Below are 20,742 nucleotides of genomic sequence, written 5' to 3' on the forward strand. Positions count from 1 at the left end.
ATTACATCCTCAAACAGAGATATGTGTATGGGAAAGTGGTCGTTTCCAAAGAGGTCTTCGTCAGTTTTCCACCTTGAGTGGGTGACTACATTTGGTGTACTAATAGTGAGATCAACGTGCGTAAGCGAATTATGTGTTGAAAAGTGGGTAGACGATCCGTCGTTAAGGGTAAGTAGGTTTGATTCTGTAATAAATTTTAATTTTTTTTCTATTGTTTGTAGTCGACCCAAAGCTTTGATGCCAACTGTTGAAGTCACACGTTATTATAGTGTTCTCGGTAGGGTTTCCAAACATATTAACCAGGGTATTAAGCTGAAAACTTTTATCAGGAGGGATATACATAGGTTGTGATCAGTATTTTCATTTTGGAATGAAGGACTGTGCCCATTGCGATAAAATCGTGGTTCATTTTCAGACGGTCATATAGCATGGAATTTTCCACTAGCATTGCTACTCCACCATGAGAGTTGATGGCTGTGCTTTTTTTTTATTACTGTAAGGTTTGGCAGTATACGGAAGATGGTGGACATTTTTTTAAGCATATAGGATTTTAGTAACGAACTGATTTTTACGTTCTGCTCACTTCGAGATTCGTGCGGCTAGCTCAGTAGATTGTGTGTGTTCGTCCCACAAAATTTAGTTAAGTAATTTAGTGAAGAAGGACAGAATTCAGGGGTTCGTAGTGGGTTTTTTGCGTGCATAATTACTGACGACTTGGTAATTCGGATGTCCCTGATATTGTCACTTGTTGCCCTTAATATCTCTGACGGTTCTGGTTGTCCTGATGTCCTCTCATCTCGTTGACTCGGTGCTCCAGTCCTGTAGCTTCCTGAAGATCCTTGCTCGCTGCTTGTCCCTGGCGCGTTGACTTGGCGACTGCTTGGCAACGACGCAGACTCGCTAGGGGGTCAGCCGTGCGGGCTTAGGAATGCGTCGCCGTTCTCAGACTAGGGTGAACAGGATGACGCGCTTTATAGGCGCACTCCTTTCGACACATGATCGCCTGTCCCTTGCTTGACCTATCTGGAGTGGCTGTTCTGATGTGGTGTCTTGCATGCTGATGGCGGTATCCTGCGAACTGCTCCTGGCTGCGTGGCTGGACGTAGCGAGCCTTCTGATACTCGGGTTCTCGGGCCTACACCAATCCGAGACTTCACGAGTCGGAACCGTAGGCTCTCCTGGAAAACTCCACTCGAGACCGTACTGATCGACAGCTCTCCCTTCTCGCTCGTTACACTCGGGGTTGGGACACGCCGCTCCGGGACTTCACAAGTCGGAACCGTAGGCTCTCCTAGAACACTCCGCTCGATACCGTATTGATCGACCACTCTCCTTTCTGCCCAAATCCTATCGACTCACAGGGCTTACGCCGGGACACGTCAAAGTTGTGCTTGTGGCGAGGTGCACTGGGTTTGGACAGGGGGGTAACCCCCGAGCTAACGATTTCTTGTTGCCGGCCTCCACTGCTCAAACTCTGACAGACCCTCCAGATAAACAGATCGTCTTGACTTAGCCTTGGGATGGCCTTTCTTGTTCTCTTTTGACCTCAGCTACCTGTGTCTCAATTCGGAGATTCCTTGTAATTCCAATCCCAAACGTAGGCTCGTTGTAGGCTCCCACGGCGCTGTTTCTGTTTTTTGGTTGACTGTTCACTTGATATCTGATCGACGACTTGTCTCGACTCTCTGACTTGACTGACTCCGATCCACTGATTCCGATCGACTCTTGCCAGCGCTCTGCGGCAGCATCCAACCGACGTCCTGCCCAATGCTGCCGCCCCGCTGGTTCCCGTTATAGTTATTCATGTAGCCGTTGCAGTTTCATTGAATAAGCAGGGCCATATCTAGGATTAAGAGTCAATCTTTTAACTTAAGAACTAGAACTAGTGTTTTAGATTCTTTGTGTTAATACTGGGTTTTTCGTTCTTGTCTTTGGCCTTGAGGGGCTTAAAAACTATTGATTTTTCTCAGTTGTGTCCCAGTCTGTGACAGTTGCGGCATTTTAGGCCCAAGGGGATGTTGTGGCCTCGGCCTGGGCATCTCGGGCGACCTAAAATTGCAGTGTCGTCGGCGTACGTAGATGTTGTTAGCTGCTCGTTTGTGGGAATATCCGCTGGGTATAGGAGGAACAGAGTAGGCCCTAGCGCGCTTCCTTGCGGGACTTCAGCTTTAATAAAGTAGTCGTCGGATGTTGTCGCGTTGCAACTTACCTTTTGATGTATAGATACGACTCGAGAAGCTTGTGAGTGTAATCAGGCCATCTAGCCATAGTCGATCGAAGGAATATTGCGCTGCAGTATTCCCATGCTCAAAGGCTGTTTGTATTTCTATTGTTATTCTGTTAATTTGTTCGATTGGTTTATACGAAAGCCAAATATGAGTAGGGATAACATTGTGTGTTCCTAGATATGGTTTTATGCGAGTTAAAAGGCATTTTTCTAACAACTAAGACAGACACGATAATAAACTAAATCGTATGTAGGATGACCCAATTGAGTGGTCTTTTCCGGGCTTTGGTATCATAGTGATAATTTTTTTTTCCAATTTTTTCGGATAGTAGCCGAGAGTTATGATCCCATTGAAGAGCTTACAAATAACCTCAAGTGCAGGGTTTGGAATTCAATAAACATTTTGGGTTTTTGGTGCCTTTTTCGGTTTCAGATTCCCAATGACTTTCGTGATCTCCTTTGGCTGAAACAATGGTAGTAGGGAAATAGATTAGGATTCGATTTGTTATAGGACAAATAAACCAGTGGCAGGGTTTGGCTGGAAGACGTTTCTGAGATGTGAAGCAAGTTTTGGCTCTATCTTAGTCTTCGCGGACCCAGCAACCAGATGAATTTCTTATCGGAGTGACTGTTTCGATTGGAGAGCTGAGATTTGAGTGAGCCCTCCACAGAGGATGTCTGGTACTGGTTGGTTTTTTTTATTGTTTCTTGCTTTAGAGCTCGATTTGCTGTGCGAGTGGCTTCCTTAAGACGTTGTTTTGGTAACTGCGATCTGTTGGTTTGCCAGGCACTTCGAATGTTTTCTAGGACTAGCCGTTCAATTTGCAGATTAGTTTTGAAGTGGTTGGTTTGCACTTCCCTGCCTTGGGATGTTGAGATAGTGGCTGCCTTCGCGAATACTTATTTAAGAGCTTATTTAAGATCGGTAGAACTGTCGATGTCCGCTTCGATGTTTAAGTAAACAGCTGGTTCTGTGAGACGTCACCTGAGGGGGTAAAGTTTGTGTGCTTTGAAGAAAAGGCGCTTATTATATTGCGGGGAATATTTTTTGTCACCGCAAAGTCTATTAGGTCTGGAACTTTCCTGGGGTCTGTTTGCCAGTATGTGGGGCTGCCAGGAAAGCCATAGACAAATTTTTTATTTTTATTGCACTGTATAATTGCCTTTCTTAGGGAGTCACAAGGCGTGACTCCCAGACCGTGTGTTTGGCATTAGTCCCCTGCAGCTATAAAGCAATTTCCAAGCAAGTTGTAGAAGTCCATAAGTTGTCCTTTAAAAATTGTAAAGCGAGGCGGACAGTAGACAGCGGCTATGGTGAGATTAGTTGCCTGAATGCACTTCGATAAACGTGGCTTGCAAGTAATTAGTTACAAACCTTTGGTGAAACTGGTGCTTGATGCGTTCCCTGATTAGGATACCGGTTCCACTGTGGGAATCCCACAGATTTGCCATCTGTTATTTGGACTGATTAGCTGCAAGTAGGTGTAACATCATGTTCTGGATTTGAAAAAGTTTTTGCATAGTCGTTTTCATTTATGACATGAACTCCACATACTTTGTTGCAAGGTGACCATCATAGCTTCTAGAGTACTATGTGACTGTACTTGGATCTACTGAGAGTTTCCTAGATTAGACTGGAGTGGTTTTCCGTCCCTGATAGAAGGGGGAGAAGTCCTTCTGGGAATTTAGTTCACCACATGAGGCGTCGTACAAGAGTAAGTGAACGCATTTTGGGTATTCTGATGACGCGTTGCTGTCACTTTTTGTTGATCGAACAGCCCCTGTACTTTGCAGTGTGGTTACCTTTGCAGTCTTCTTTGTTTGCAGGGCAGTTAGCCGAATTGTGGAAGTCTCAACAAGCTACACAGACCGTTCGAAGTGAACAGTGTGTTTATACTCCCTGGTGTGTTTATACTCTTGACAATTTATGCAGGCTGTTCCCTTTATCTGGCTCTTCCACTTTTATTAATCGGTGCAATAAGTATTGCAGGTTAAAAATGGGGTGCTCTTAATTTTGCTTCAAGAATCTGCTGTCTGGCTCCAGCTCGATCTTGAAGAGTAGTTGCGGCTCTTTTTTTCTGTTTGTAATGTTACAGACGTTCCTTGCAGAAATACCTTTTTTCCTTGAGAGATCCCTTTTAGTACCACATGCAGGTCCTTGCTGTTTTTTAGTTGGTACGCGTGGTAGCTTCCTCCTCGTTACCTAAAAAGCCCCAAAGCTATAATTTTTTTTTCAAATTATTTTCCATCCAATTTTCAGATCGTTTCTATGACAGCTATATGATATAGTCGTCCGATTTTGATAAAATATAATTCGAAATTCAGAACTGATTTAAAACTGTTAGAATGCTAAAAAACACCAAAAATATTCCTATGACAGCTATATGATATAGTCGTTCGATTTTTATATAATTTAAGTCAAAATTCAAAATCATTTAAAAGATGTTATTTCTGAAGATATAATTTTTTCATATTTTCCGTCTAATTTTGCGATCGCTTCTATGGGAGCTATATGATATGGTCGTCCGATTTTGATAAATCTTAATTCGAAATTTAAATCCAATTAAAAAATGGTTTTTCCAAGCGTAGTTTATATGCTGAAAAGCACCGAAGACAAAATTTTTTAAATTATATTTTACCACTAATTTTTCGATTGTTCCTATGGCAGCTATATGATATAGTCATGCGATTTTTATAAAAATTTATTTCGAAATACAGAACCAATTAAAAAGTATTATTTCTAAGCTTAGAAGGTTATATGTTAAAAAACACCGAAGATATATATTTTTAATTTTTTCCCCGATAGTTCCTATGGGAGCTATAAAATATAGTTGTCCGATCCGGCTAGTTCCAACTTATATACTACCTGTAATATAAAAAAGACTTTTGGGAAAGTTTCAGCCCGATAGCTTTAAAACTAAGAGAGTTTGCGTAGAAACGGACGGACAGACGGACATGGCTAGATCGACTCGTCTAGTGCTGGTTATCAAGAATATATTAATACTTTATAGGGTCGGAATCGTTTCCTTCACTGCGTTGAAAACTTCTGAATGAAATAATTATACCCTCTGCAAGGGTATAAAAATTAGATACGATAAAAATAACATAAATTCAAAATATATAATTTTAATATTTAAATTTAAAAATAGGAGACCAGATTTTATTAAAGAATAAAACTGGTTATAAGTTAGACGTTAAATATACTGGTCCGTATATTGTAACGAAAATAGGAGCAAGATATATATATTATATATTACATTACTGCGGAAAAGAGAGTTCGGGAAATTCAGTTTGAGGGAGTTTGGTGAGTACAAAAAAAGAGAGTTTGAGGAGTCAACGGACAGAGAGTTAGGATAGTACAAGGAAACTTTGGACCGTGTTATGGTGCCGCGCGCAGAAAAAAAACAAACAATTTTTTAAGAGATTGACATTTTCAATGCGTGAAATACTATTTTTTCATATCACTGGGATTGGCATTCCTGTAGTGACGAAGCGCTCCAGTAGGTGGGCGAAGGCGACTACTATATACACGAAGAATTGAAAATCTAAAGTAATCGTTCGATTGTTACGAGTGTTACATTAATCGGAAGGTAATGGAAAAACTAACAGGACTGCATACCAAGGCATTGAAAAATTAATTGGTTGGGAGAAAGAGCGGTGAAAGTGAACAAGTGATAATAGGATATATCCCACACTCTTTACCTAGTTGTATTCTCACTTGAAATAATACCTCAAATGACACCTACACTGTCAAAATCGGATGTTTCGTTCAAAAGTGATACTGTTCAAGAAGAACACTTATACTCCTAAATTTACGATTTTATGAGCGCTGTTTATGTCAATCGATAGGTATTGATGAGACATTTTTAAAAAAATGTTTCTAGAATGAAAACTGTGGCCGGTTTGTCGGCGTTAGAGTGGGCGTGGCACATTTTTTTAGTTCAGGCGATAGGTTTTAATGTGACAAATAACTTTTAATTAAAAATAGTTTTTCTATCATAAGAACTGTATGCGCCACAGATTATCGCGGATTGTGGGCATTAGGGTTGGCGTGGTCTGACTCTTCTTGCTTTTATAGTTTCCGAAATCTCAGCGTTCATACGGACGGATGGACGGACAGACGGACATGGCTAGATCGACTCGGCTAGTGATCCTGATCAACAATATATACCCTGCCGTACCAAAATTCAGCTTAGGCGCTCAATCACCACAAAGTCGACTCCAACGTAGGCAGAGCAGCCAGCGACTCGGGCAGGGCCGCGCTCATTCGCGGGACAGAAAAAAAAATTGTTTTTTCACTCTCCCTCTCACGACACGCTTTCCCTGAAAAATGCGGTTGACGGCAAACAGTTTATAAGTTAATCGTTAATAATTTATTAATAAGTGAATTTGTTAATAAGTGAATTTTAAATAAAGTGAATTTTAAGTAAAGTAAATTATATTTTTATATATCGAATGGCATAGTAAAACATGTCCATAAATACCCTGCTTTTATGTGCAAAGACAATAGGGACATGCCAATAAAACAGAACAAACCCGTTGTTGTTGTTTTTCTGGAAGGCACGCGTATTTTTTTTTTCTTTTTCACTTGCGTTTACCTAGTTGAAGCAGTTAGACCAAAACTTGGCAAACAAGTGTTTTTTAATTAATAAAACAAAAAAGCAATTACTGGAAAGTCTCTCACACCATTTATTTATAAAAGTAGAACTAACATCGAGTACATTTATACTATCATTGATAAAAATACGAGTTTATCAAGAAACACAGTGCTGGATAAAAAATGACTTTTTGGATAAAAGTCTCAAACATATTTAAATTTCCGTCCCTGGAAAAATGTTATATTTCATATAAAATATATGGTGTAACAAATAATAAAGCAAAAGGAAGCTGAAGGCCTACCCAAATATTGTCGCGACCTTACTTAGGAAGTTTTTATTACGGGCTGAAATAAACTATTATTTGCAATCTCTCAGACAGAGCCATCCGAGCCTTCAAAGAAAGCGCTGCAAAAGAGAATGAGGTGTGTTAAGAACTTGAGCTGCCTTAAGCGGAAGGTACCCAGGACCCCAAAGAACTCAATCAAAACCAAGCCCACATTGTAAATCGAAAAAAAAATTAAATCAAATCAATAAAAAAAAATTATATATTTTAAATTATAGCGTTCAATCTGTGCCGAATTTGTGCTTTTTCTGCTGATTAAATAGACGCACAACATGTGTTGAATCTGTGCTTTTTCATCTGCTTAATTAGGGTGCTATAAAAAGCACTGAATCTGTGCTCATTTTTTAGAACTGTTGAATGTCTGTTAATTTAAGCAGTCAATTTTAAACAAATTGAGCACTGAATGAGCTCTTAGTGATGAGCACATTGTAGTGATTCGGTACTCATTTAAAGCGGGCACCGTGCCAGCGGGTGCCTATTTCGGTTGGGCACAAACCTGCTCTAACGATTTCGGGTTAAAATATAAGTAAAAATTTTGCCCTTGGTATTCCTTAAATTTTGACACACAAAATTTTTGTAATGAGTTACGCTCTAAATTAAATCTTGGAATTAACTTAATTCTAAAAAACAGTTCCGCATAAGAAACTCAATTTCTAAGAATTTTGGAAAAGTATATGGATTTGTGTTTAAAGCAACAACTTCTGATATAAAAAAAACACACCACTTTACGAAGAAAATAAAAAAAAGTTCTGATATCAACTTTTGTGACGGAAATGAGCTTCAGTCTGATAGCTTTAAAACTGAGAGACCAGTTTACTTAGAACATATGGACAGACAGACGGACATGGCTAGATCGACTCGTCTTGTGACGCTGATCAAGAATATATATACTTTATGGGGTCGGAAACGTCTTCTTCACTGCGTTGCAAACTTCTGACTGAAATCATTACACCCTCTGCACCCTCTTCGTCTTGAAAAATAAAATTTTGGATACAAAAAGTTTCAAGTAACTACAAAAATAATGTTTCAAGAATGTTTACAAACATGCATTTAAGCCTTATTCTTTTTTTTCATAAAAATTTTTTCCGACATTATCACCTATAAAGAAAGCGATAATTGCGATCTAGATACTTCACTGATAACTCTCTTGAAGATGTGTTTAAGTATGGAATTTGCGGTGGCTGTAGGAGATTTATTGACATTCAAAGAAACGCAATGTTCCGTAGATGCGATCAACACGTGTAGTTGTGGACAAGTTAGAAATGGAAATGGGATAGTTTTCCAAACAAAGGATGATCGCATCAAAACGGAACTTTAAGAAGCAATGGGCTAGATTTTAATTTTTTCGTGTATTTATAGAAGTTGCCATCTCTCGCCTCCTGGTGCGCTTCCTTACTACGTGGGCTGCCGTTTATAGTGATAATATTTAGCTTTTTTGTAATTTAGTTCCAATTTTACAGTTTTTAGACAAAATATACAAATTAACAATAATCGAAAATATTTGGTAGTCCTATCTTCACTTATTCGTTTTTTCGCGAATTCCGTTCCTTTTAATTTATATATCCCCGAAATTACACTATGGTCTTATTAGTATTTATAGGGGAATGTAGGCTGGGTTAAGTAGGGTATGGTGACGAACTCGTCACATTTTATATGTGAATAATCGTAAAAAATTTTTAATAATTGAAGTCGATTTCGTTTATGTTGTAGACAATGTTTGTATTTACAATAATGTTATTAAGAATTAAAAAGTAAAAAACCTATTCTACTTATATGTGATGTGATCAAAGATTTGTGTCAGATAAATATTGGGTTCTGTATAAGGATGAACGAAGGATGAAGGAACTTTTACGTCATATATGCTTAATTAATGACAGCAACTTTCTGCCTTTAAAATTTTGAAAAATATAAAAATTTGACATTGAAAAAACGAATCGTTCATCGCTATAGCTTACACTCTTTATCATTATCAGTTTGTCAAAAAACAAAACTGTAGCCCAATGTAAAGTGTAACAAAATAAATTATTTGGTGCCAAAGCCGCACTTCTTTAAGCACTATAAAATTTTTACTTTATTGCAAACATACCTTGAGGCTAGTGTTTCCCCTGGCAATGTTACGACAGGTGTACCTGTCCACAATACGTCCATCGAAGTAGTGTGTCCATTGCATAATGGAGTGTCAAGACATATGTCAGCTAATTGGCCTCGGCGCACATGTTCTTCCTTAGCAGCTACATTGGAAAATATAACTCTATCAGGAGAAACTCCTACAAAAATTAATGTTTATATTTGAATTATAATACAATAAATACTTTTATTTACCGAAGTCACTGACGTTTTTTTTAATATTTTGTTCCCCAACTGCTGGAAACCTTAGTAGCCACAGAACCGACTTGGGCACATTTTTTAAAATTTCTACCCAAGACTCAAGGGTTTGAGGGTCGATTTTGTATAGCTGATTAAAATTGCAGTATACAATAGCGTCATCGGGTAACATATATTGACGTCGAGTGGTTATTACAATATTTTGTGGTACCTCTTCACCGGTAGCGGCCTTATTGTTAGTTTGGGTAGTGGCCAATCCGTTTTGAACCAAAACACCATTTAGAGAAGTTTGCACTTGCCCAGAAGCTATCATTGATACAATTTGTATTGTGTTTGGCAACTCCGCGACTTTATGTGTTATTTCGACTGGTTTCTGTGCGTTAACCACTTCTTTAATCTCCTTTACATCTGTGTTTTCAACCAAAGGTGATAAATCTGTAGCATTTATAACTGTTACATTATCAACAACAGAAGGTTGTTGCTTATCGCAAACAATTATCCGTTCCTTTAAATGTGGAAACATTTGCTTATGATCACCAATAAAATATGTGTGAGGCATATAAGACAACTTTTCGCTGTATTGGTAGGCTAAATCCATTGGGCTTGTTACAGAATCCGTAATAATATAATCCATAAAACTTGCTCCACTAGTACCTGGATACCCTAACCACATTACTTGAATTGGGGCAGGTCGAAGTGCAAATATTTCATTTCTCGCTCCTTTTGTGTATCCATTCATATTCACTAAAATATTTATACCATCATTGAATATTTTATCTGCTGCTTTGCCATTACAAGGGATTTGTGAAAGATCTACAAAGTTTTCCGATTCTCTGCTGATTTTGTATCGAAAGGTTGTGCCATCATCAGGACTTAATGCATAACAAAAAATCTCTACTTTTGAACGATCATGAAGACCTGGCACAGATTGCATTAAATGCGAGGTAGGATGATTTCCAAAATCCGAGCTAAGATATCCTATACGTAATCTTCCTTTGATTGGCAATCTCTTCAAAAAATTATACGGTTTTTTATGAAGAACATGGATTTTTTCCAAACACAAATTAGCATGCCGCGCTGCAATTGCTTTGCGATAGTCGTGGGTCAAAGGATAAAGCATTGAGTGGTGTGGATGAACAGAAGGTAAACGATTTTTTTCAAGCTGCTCAGATACTATAGTAACCAATTTTTTCATTCGAGCTTCATAATCTGTCCAATCACAGACGATTTGAAGGCAATGAGCCAAATTACAATATGCATCAGGAAAATCAGGTTTTAACTTCAGAGCTGTTCGGTATGACTGAATTGCTTCGGGAATGTTTCCGGAATCTTTGTGTATGCTTGCCAAATTACTGTGCGCATCGGCAAATGCTGGATTAATTTGAATAGCTCTGGTGTAGCATTGAAGTGCACCAGTGACGTCTTGTAATTCTTTAAGAGTATTTCCCATATTCGAATATGCGTCTGCAAATGTGGGCTGAATTCTGATAGCTTCCTTATAATGCATTAATGCTTCCTTTAATTTCCCCTGCTGCTGTAATACAGACGCCAAGTTTGAATGAGCAGCAGCAAAATCAGGGAACACTTCCAAAGCTTTTAAATATAGTCGTGTAGCTTCATCAATGTATCCTTGTTCTCTTTTTATATTCGCTAAATTATTAAGGGAATCTGCATGATTCGAACACAGTCTTAATGCAGTGTTATAGCAGTCCTCAGCTTCTTTAACCTAAAAAAAACTAACAGTTAATTTAAACCACAATTAAAATTTAACATACCTGGCCTTTCTCTTTTAGAGCGTTGGCAAGATTGCAGTAGGCATCGGGGAAGTTTGGCTGCAGTTCTATTGCCCTCCTATATGTGTCAATAGCCAAATCAATAAGGCCCTGCTCATAGTAAACACATGCCAAATTTCCATGAACTACGGCATTATTCGGGGATAAGTTTAATGCACGTAAGTAGGCAGCCACGGCTCTAAAAATTATCGAATTAATTATTTATTAATAGCGGTGGAGCTTATATATGTTCAGACCAAGGAACATATTTTAAGTTCAAAACATAGTATATTTTTAATATAACACAAATGAATGTACCGTTTCCATAAAACCCTTAGTTTAGTCAAAAAAGGAAATGTATTTTTGGCGTTGCTTGTATAATGCAACTGATTTACGTATTTGCGATCTTTGAGGCTTATTAAAACTATTGTATAAACCACCACGCATTGATACACCATTGTCGTTATATTAACAAAGTAGTCATATAAAATATCGACAAATTGAAATATTTTATGAGCACATAAAAATGTAACAGACAGCATATATAAAGCGTACGAAACATTAGTTTTGCTTAGATTTATCTAAATTATATGTACACCCATCTATAACTCACGTATATGCAAACAATAGCCTTCAATGACGTAAATAAACACAAATGTGTTCACACTGCCACCCAACTAAATAGGTATAGAAGTTTTTAATATTACAATATTTAAAATTTTAATTTAAAATAACTTTCTCGTATTGCGATAAAAAAACGTAATGAGATATATAAAAAAGTTAAAAAACGAAAAGCTATTAACCTTAGCTTTCCATGGTTTTTGAATATTATTACCCGCTTGAGCGAGAGCCGAATGAAAAATTAACAATATATAGTACGAATTTATAGGCTATGTGCATTTGGAGTGTATATTATTTTTTCAGGATAAAATAACCATTTATATAACCTTTCCATTGAATCTAACATTTACAAAAAGTAACTTCAAATTATAAGTGTATTTAACGTTTGTTTCATTAAAATACTTATGCCGACTATTGTACTTATGCGACGCCCCAAATTCATGCTTTTCATACACATGCAGAGGTTATATTGATTTCAGTCAGAAGTTTGCAACGCAGTAAATGAAACGATTCCGACCCCATAAAGTTATATTCTTGATCAGCGTCACAAGACGAGTCGATCTAGCCATGTTCGTCTGTCCGTCCATCTGTCCCCGTTTTTAAGCTATCGGGCTGAAACATTCCCAAAAGTCTTCTTTCTATTACAGGTAGTATATAAGTCGGAAACAGCCGGATCGGACAACTAATAATTAAAAAAAAAAAGTTGAACAAATTATATCTTTGGTGTATTTTAACAAGTAACCTCCTACTTGTGGAAATAACAATTTTGAATTAGTTCTAAATTTCAAATAATGAGTAACAACTCTTTGAAAATATTCGGAATTTCACAAGTGATTTCCCATGAAAGGTGTCACCTGCAGGTGACAAGTCATACAGCAAATGAGTATAAGGAACTAGGGGAATCCGGAATTACTTCAAAAAATGTTTATTTAAAATTTGTAATTGTAAAAAAAGCGGACATCCCATAAAATTGTCTACATGGAGTGTCACTTGTTCTTCACTCGTGCACACCGACATGTCACTCGATACTCACAAGGTGATTCACATTTTTTTTCGAAATTTAAGGGATGAATTAAATTGGGTGGCAACAGCTTGGGTTTCGAACGGAATCTTGTGTTTACTTATCGGTTAGTTAATTTATCTTAGCAGGACAGCCAAGCGATGCATTATGGTTAAATATGTTTTAAAAGGTTGCGTTTTATACTTCTGCCAATATGTTGACCTCAATAAGAATATATATTTGTTTTTTTTTTTTTTTACTTTTTTCTGATATTAAATAGAGTTTAAAGCTTTTTGACGCATAGACCGCATTTTTTGGAATGTTTTCTGTATTAATGTCGAGCTCTTATTGATCGGTGCAGTTACCAATTGCATAAATACTAACATATGTAAATTTTTGACAATTACTTAATTTTTAAAGTAATTAGTAATAAGTAAGTAATCAATTTATATATTCTAGTTTAGCGGTGTATACATGTATATATATGAATAGAAAAATGTTTTGAAAACAATTCCATAGCTTTTGTATATATTTAAAAGTAATCGTTTGGGTCATAAAGGTCAAATTTAAATTATAAAGTTTCAACATTTTATTTTTATTATACCCTTTACTCATAGAGTAACTCTTGACTCTCGCCGAAAAGTACGTAAATGGTAGAAGAAAGCGTTTCCGACGCCATAAAGTAAATATATTCTTGATCAGAAACACTAGCTGAGTCGATCTAGCCATGTCCATCCGTCCGTATGAACGCTGGGATCTCGAAAACTATTGAAGCTAGTAGAGTCGGACTTGGGATGCAGATTTCAGGGCTTCCTGCTCACCGAAAATTAGTTTCGGCAGGGTTCCTTTCTTTTTGTTTATTCTTTTTATTTATATTTTATTGTATTGCCTATCCCAGCACCACAAGCATGTAATGTACTTATAAATTAAGGCGCTGGTCACAATTGTAAAATTTGAATTGAACTTATAATAAAAATTAGAATTGAACTAATAATGGCTAATCTTAACAAATACAATTTTAATATATATCACTTTCATTACTAATATTATTATTATTTTTATTATTATTTAAAACAATTTTTAGTTTTTAATATTTATTTATTCTTATTTTTATTTTAATTTTCAATTTGCTAATTTTAGCTTTAAAATTTTAATTTTTGATTTCCATTTTTATTAGTTCTTACTTTCTCTCTAAATTGAAATTCCAATACGATAAGTTGTATAGTTTAATAGCCAGGTGGTGCCTTTAAATAGTCTTGAAGTGCGTTTTTAAATTGAGTTTCGTTACTGATTGCCTTCATAATGTGTGGCAGTTGGTTCCAAGTGCGAACAGCATATACAAGGAACTGCCTCCTTGTGCATAGGTACTTATACTTAAGGCTTATTATATTTCTGGTTCTTCTTGACGATCTTAAAGTGAGTTTTTCATAAAGATATGACGGCTCTTGTCTGCTTATATTTTATGGAGTAGTAGTAGGGCCCTAAGGTCCAGGATTTTAGTGGCATGTTAAAGATTTTAATTGTAAAGTCACTTATATGGTCAGCTCTTTGTCTATTATAAATAAATCTTGCCACATTATTGAACGGTATCTACAGCTTGCGCTTATCTACGGAGCTGCAGTCACTGAATACCTCTATTCCTTAGAAAAGTGCCGGAATGAGGTACATTTTTGCAATCGTCTCTTTTATTTTGGTCGGTAAGAAGTCTTTGGTCAAGTATAAGTTTCAAAGTATTGCATACATTTTTCCCAAAGATTTATTAATGTGATCATCCAACGTCAATGTTTGATTAAACGTAAATCCTGTTTTTATATACTTAATAGGAGTCTTATTAATTATTAACTTATGCAATACATCGGTAACCACTTCTCTTTTACCTACAACAAGACATTTACACTTTTTTGGGTTTAAGCCATGCCCATTGATATTCACCCTCTGGCTAACATTTATACATTCATTAATTCTACGAATAGGACGGCTGACACACCACGTTTCAGACATAGAAAAGACGAATACACATTATTTACGAAAACCGACTGCCCACGATTGCTTAAATAAGAAGAAATTAGTTACACTAATGCACGCGAGAAATTACATAGACGTTTTAACTTAAAACAAAGAATTTCGTGATTTACCGTGTCAAATGCTTTGTTATAATCTAAAACAGTCATAAATGTTACGTTGTCAGTATGCATTTTTACCCTGATGTCTTCAACTATTTATACATAGCTGTCGTACAGCTTCTGCCAACACGGAACCCTGATTGTTTAGAATGTTGTTAGCTTTTAAATAATTCGTCATCTGATCAGCCAAAAGTCGTTTGAAGACTTTTGACGGATATTGTAGGACTAAAATTGGCCTATACGCATTTGCAGATTTTGGGATTGGTATTATTTTAGCTAATTTCAAAGAGTCTGCAAATATTGATTGTGTCAAGGCAGAATTATTTATGAATATGTAATATGAATGGTAATATTTTAAAGCAATATCATCTTTATACATTACTTAATTAGTAACATTGATTTAAGGACATCAGAGTCAGTTACACACGCGAAACTAAAACTACTATGACAGGTACTATTATCACAGCCGCAATTTATATTATCACAATTTCAAAATGTATTTTGAGGAAGGTGGCCAAGTTAGTCATCTTTTGTTACATCAAGCTTTACAGTCTAAAAATTGTTTATTAAGTTCATCAGGATTAGAATCACACCGTGTAGTGTTGGATTTTCCAATGCCTAGTTTCTTAATATCAGCCCATTTCTGCTGACTCTTTGTTGCCATAGTAAATCTGTTAAAGAAATAAAGTTTCTATTGATTTATTAATTGTGAAACTTTTTTTGTTAGAGTTTTATATTGCGCTGCGTGCTGGCTTGTCTTATATCGCTTCCATTTAAATGCAGTATCCCGTTTGTCAATAAGTACCTTAATTGCTACATTAAACCATGGATTTTCACGAGGCTTGGTAATTTTTGTCACTAATGTTACTGATCGGTTGTATAAGAATATTATACGATCTTGTAGGACAGTCAATTGAGAATTTATATTAATAATAGAGTCCCAACCACATAAATTACAATCGGTACTTAGCAAGGCGTAGTCAATATTTTTAAATTCCCTATAAACTATATGGTTTTTAGTAAAGTCTGTATTAATATTATAAATTAAATAAATTAGATCGTGCTTTGAAAACATTGGCATTAAAAGTTGACTATACATGGAAATTTTATCACAGACAGTTACAAAAAATAAATGAAGTAGTATATCACAGTGGTTTAAAAAATGTGTAGGTACTGATGAGTTTACTAAATTTAATATCCCCTTAGGATATTGGTGTTGAAATCCCCAGCAAGAATAACATCCAAATAAGAGATACCCATGGAGGATATTAAGTCAATTAAATTTTGGTAGTAAATAAAGTTTCTGATGAGTATAAAGTATTTGTGATCTGAACAAATATCCATTCAACGGAACTATCACTTGGGTGTTTACACCGATATTTGTATTAACTAATAAATACCTAAATTCTTTAATTTTCGTTAATAAGCTTTGAGCGTTAAAATGGCAATCACGAAGGCCAGTTCTCTGATTACCAAGTATTCTAAGCATCGTATAGCTGCTCGCACTCGGCGTGCATACATTGCCATCCATCATCAACAAACCAGATAATCAGTAACTCATGCGCACCTATTGCTTTTGCTATAATAATAGGTCTACATAACACTATTAAACACAAAAAAGAGTCTTGAGAGAGAGTGAGATACCTAATTAAGAAAGTCGTAATTTTCAGAGTTTCAAAAATCTTAAGTCTAATAAAGAGAGAGTATACGAATTTTAAGTACCTGGTTTTAATTAGATTAAGATACAGGAACATATCAGCGGCAAAATCCCTCACATGACAAAGATGCAGACCGCGACGGGAGAGGAGAAACTGACTTACCAAGGTTCAGCGAGAGCGCCAAAAGTTAAATCATACTTTTCACGCAGTAGACGTGGACTAGGCCTCTGCGGGTAAACACAGCAGAGAGCAGTCTGCGCTTTTTAAGCTTCATTGCCTCTTTAAAAATCACTTGGTGTTCTCTCAAGAGCTGCTTATGAACATAAAGAGCGACTTGTGAGTTGAAGCCCATCATATGCTCCGATACAGTGCAGCATAGTGATTTTTTCGTGCTGATTTTCCATGCGAAGTATGACCACCGGGTCTACAGAAGAGTTTTGTGCTTTTCTGGCCCGGAATAGCTCCTTGATTTTCGGTGGCGGTGCTAGCTTAAGTGAGAAACAGAACTGGTTATACCTTCAAGTTTGAGGGAGACCTCAATAAATGGAATTCCATGCACGCATAAGTCACACGTCTGATGTGCCATATGCTGTGCTGCCAATTTTGCCTCAATCTCCCCCATTCTCTCTGTCAGGGTGGTGAGCTCGCCAGCCTCCCGATCCAGAAGCTTAACGCGTAAGCGTTAGGCTTGTAAGCCTATCTAGAATACGGTCCTCTACTATTTGCTCAGTTTATTCTTTGAAGCGCGAGTTGAGCATTTCTAATAGCCACGGCGGCGGAGCATCAGACATGCGCTTAGTGGGACTCACAATGTTGTTGGTGTTGCTGCGGAGTCGTTGGTTTTCTGAAGCCGAATTTAAAGACATAGCGACGCGAAGAGTGTGAAGAGTGGGTACAGATAAGTTCGACGGCGGTAGGTTCAATGTTCGTGCACAAATACACAAATATAGATGCGGCGTTCGACGTTAATTGTTTATTTATTTAAATCAGTTTATATGGCAAACTTGGAGGTTCTAAAGAAGATTTGCAGTATTCACATTGAAAGCGAGATCTTATTACACTTTTTATTGGTTTCTACGCTATAAGTTCAGAGTAAAAACTATTTTTATTTGGAGCTTAAGAAAAAACACGTCCGTTCGCTTGGGTTGCAGAACTGCTTGCCCACTCTAATGCTGTAGCGCCTTCGTGAAAGGTTTAATTCCGCCAAAGTTTTTCCTAGATATGTTTTTATCATTCGCTGTTTTCATAAAAACCCAGAACTTAAGAGAACAACATTCTTTCTACTCAATCCTAACTTAGAGCTGAAGGAGTATAACCTGAATATTATATAAACTTGTGTACAAAATCTCGATTTTTTGGCGACATTTTTTTATTATATACAATATTTCCATGGTTGACAATAGGTATTAAGAATAACAGCCTAATTAAAAAAAATGATAGACTTCAAGGCTGAAAACCAGACACAGAAGGGAAATGCCAAGGAGATAAGAAGGAATACGCTAAACCACATCATCAATTAAAGAAAGTCCACCAAAAGCAGGATCTTTTAACAAAAAGATGATCCAAAGCTACCAAAAATTAAGACGACTACAAGCGATACATTTTTACACATAATATTTGAGAAAGAAAGAAATCAAAGAAATCATTTACGCTTTTAAGAAATGGCTCCTTCTCTTACTCCTACATTATCTTTATACATACTGAAAAAACAAGCAATAAAGTCAAACATGAAAGATTGAAGATTGTGAAGCGCCACCTACAAGCGAATTCGATAAAAGGTAATGGGGGCGGCAGAATATAAGATACCTGTTATGCAGCCAAGAGACAAAAGCGAAGATATACAAACAGCAAATCGAGATTGTAAAGCGACAACTGCACGCGATTTTAAGACATCGTAATGTGGTAGACAGATACCACACGATAATAAACGATCTATAAAGCTTAATGGGTGTTTGTGGGCATCAGAAAGGGTATGGCAAGTTCGCTAGGGCTGCGTACGAATCTGTGAAATCGAATTCTAAAACAGATGCCACAATTTTGGCCGATTTGTATGTTTTCGTGTGGGCATGGCATGTTCACATAACAAACTTCCTCTGCGAATGAAATTTTGACTCAGAATTCAAGTGATCTTTCAAGTTTGATAAATTATTTGTGATAAGTTCTTCATTAAAAGTAAATCCACTTATTGCGAATCATGGTTTTTGGTGGTTAGATGACAATCATCTATATGTCAACTGGTGCGTTAGAATCTGCTATCGCTTATCAACTTCCAGTAAAAATTTCATTACATTTCATCTATTGGAAGTGAGGTTATTGCGTTTTAAATGTCAGTATGTTTTTGTCCTCGTTGCGAAAATAAGCTTCGAACAAAGAGCCAACATTAAATTTTGTTTTAGAATTTTACCGAAACGTTTAATTGATGAAAAAGACCCGAACAATCTTTACAAGATTGTGACTGGTGACGAATCTTGGTGTTTTCAATATGAACTCGAAACGAAACGCCAGAGTGCTAAATGGAAGGCGTCGGACGAGCCGAGACGAGAAGTCAAAGCACACGAGCAGAATGCAAGAGTTCGACTAACCAAGGAAATGCATGTTTTTCGTGGTATAGGGTTTTTAAATTTCCTTGACCAAAGTTTGACAAAGGCCTTTTTTTTAATAATTTTAATAAAGTTTATTTTGGGAATAGTTGCAGAATGTTTTTAAAAACTTTAATGAACGTGTTGTGACGATTCGCACCCGATCGTCAAAGTTGAGCAGAAGTCTACTCTGGGGGTCTTTCACACACTTTGTAATAAAAACTCGGAAATATGTTGAACTTCACCAGTTGTATTCATTTGTATACTTCCAATCTTTGACTTAATGCTAACTTTGATTTACAAATTTGAAAATAAAAAAGCTAGGTTATAAACGCGACCACCTAATTAGCTTTCAAAAAACTTGGAAATCGAGCTCATTTTTGCAATACCACAATAGTTTTAAATATCTGATTAACTCCCTTTGTAGCAAATAACTTCATCGACGCATTCTTTTGCAAAATCTATACCGCACTTGTAGCATTTTCTTGACGAACTGTTTCGAATATTCTTTGCTTGCGAGATTCGTGAGGCTAGCTAAGTAGATTGTGTGTGTTCGACCCACCAGATTTATATAAATGTGACCGTAGTTCGTAGTGAGTTTAGTGTGGGTATAATTACAGACAGCTTGGGAACACGTATGGCCTTGATGTCGCCACTTATGGCCCTTGGTGTCTGCGACGGTTCGGCGTAATCTCGCCTCGTTGACTCGGTGATCCAGTCCTGTAGCTCCTGTCGCCGGACTTCCCTGCTCAAACTCTGGCAGATTCTCCAGGCGTAACGCAGGGTTAAACAGATCGACTTTACCTAGCCGTTAATGTCCTCTGGTCTTAAGCTACCTGAGTTTAAATTCGGTGATTCCTGGTATCCCAATTCCGGACGTCTCGACGTAGCGATCTTGTAGTTTACTTGGTTGTTTGACTGTTCACTTTGATATCTGATCTTGATGGTTTTACTTCTCGTGATCAACTAATGATCTTGCCAGCGCCCTGCGGCTTTATATAGGGCCTCCGGGAACAGTTATTTCCCTTTTATGAATTTCTCGCTGAATCTCTTCACTCCGGGTCCAAAGTCCACGGCTCCAGTTTTACCCATTTGTCCTTTATGCACAGCTTCCAACAGAAGTTCTGCCTTATGTTGCAGTACTCCTAGTTTCCGTGATGCATGTGGCACGCCTGTTTGCCGCTCCGCTGCTGAGATGTGACACTTCCTCTCCTTGTCCAAAGTTCACGCTAGAGTCTAAAGTCCGGCGGCGTCCCGTTACTCCCTTTTGGACATGGTTCGTTCTGCCCGCCAAGTCTCCACTCACTCTTTCTCTAGCCTTGGTCTCCAAACTCTCTTTCTCTCCAACTTGATCTCCAAACTCTCTTCCTTTCCATCCTCTCTTCGACACGTCGTTAGTACTGCCTTTGAGTCATTTACCGTTTTGGGTGTATACAAGCCAGCTTTGTTTGATTTTCTGTTAGGGACTCCATCAATTAAGAAGGATGCCTCTAGCC

The 20,742-nt window shown here is 37.2% G+C and overlaps 1 protein-coding gene across 3 annotated transcripts in view; it reads right to left on the reverse strand.

Moving 5' to 3' along the window:
• The window catches only part of LOC108021920 (UDP-N-acetylglucosamine--peptide N-acetylglucosaminyltransferase 110 kDa subunit), a 145,063-nt gene that overhangs the window by 31,178 nt on the left and 93,143 nt on the right, over positions 1–20,742 (reverse strand). For all 3 annotated transcript variants that reach the window (XM_044092650.1, XM_050889795.1, XM_050889794.1), the window contains exons 7-9: positions 11,269–11,464; positions 9,491–11,219; positions 9,255–9,435 (exon numbers count right to left, since the gene is read on the reverse strand). In XM_044092650.1, coding sequence (XP_043948585.1) covers positions 9,255–9,435; positions 9,491–11,219; positions 11,269–11,464 — 2,106 coding nt within the window. The remainder of the gene's footprint in view (positions 1–9,254; positions 9,436–9,490; positions 11,220–11,268; positions 11,465–20,742) is intronic.

Source organism: Drosophila biarmipes, unplaced genomic scaffold (assembly GCF_025231255.1).
Source record: "Drosophila biarmipes strain raj3 unplaced genomic scaffold, RU_DBia_V1.1 ptg000007l, whole genome shotgun sequence".
Taxonomy (NCBI): domain Eukaryota; kingdom Metazoa; phylum Arthropoda; class Insecta; order Diptera; family Drosophilidae; genus Drosophila; species Drosophila biarmipes.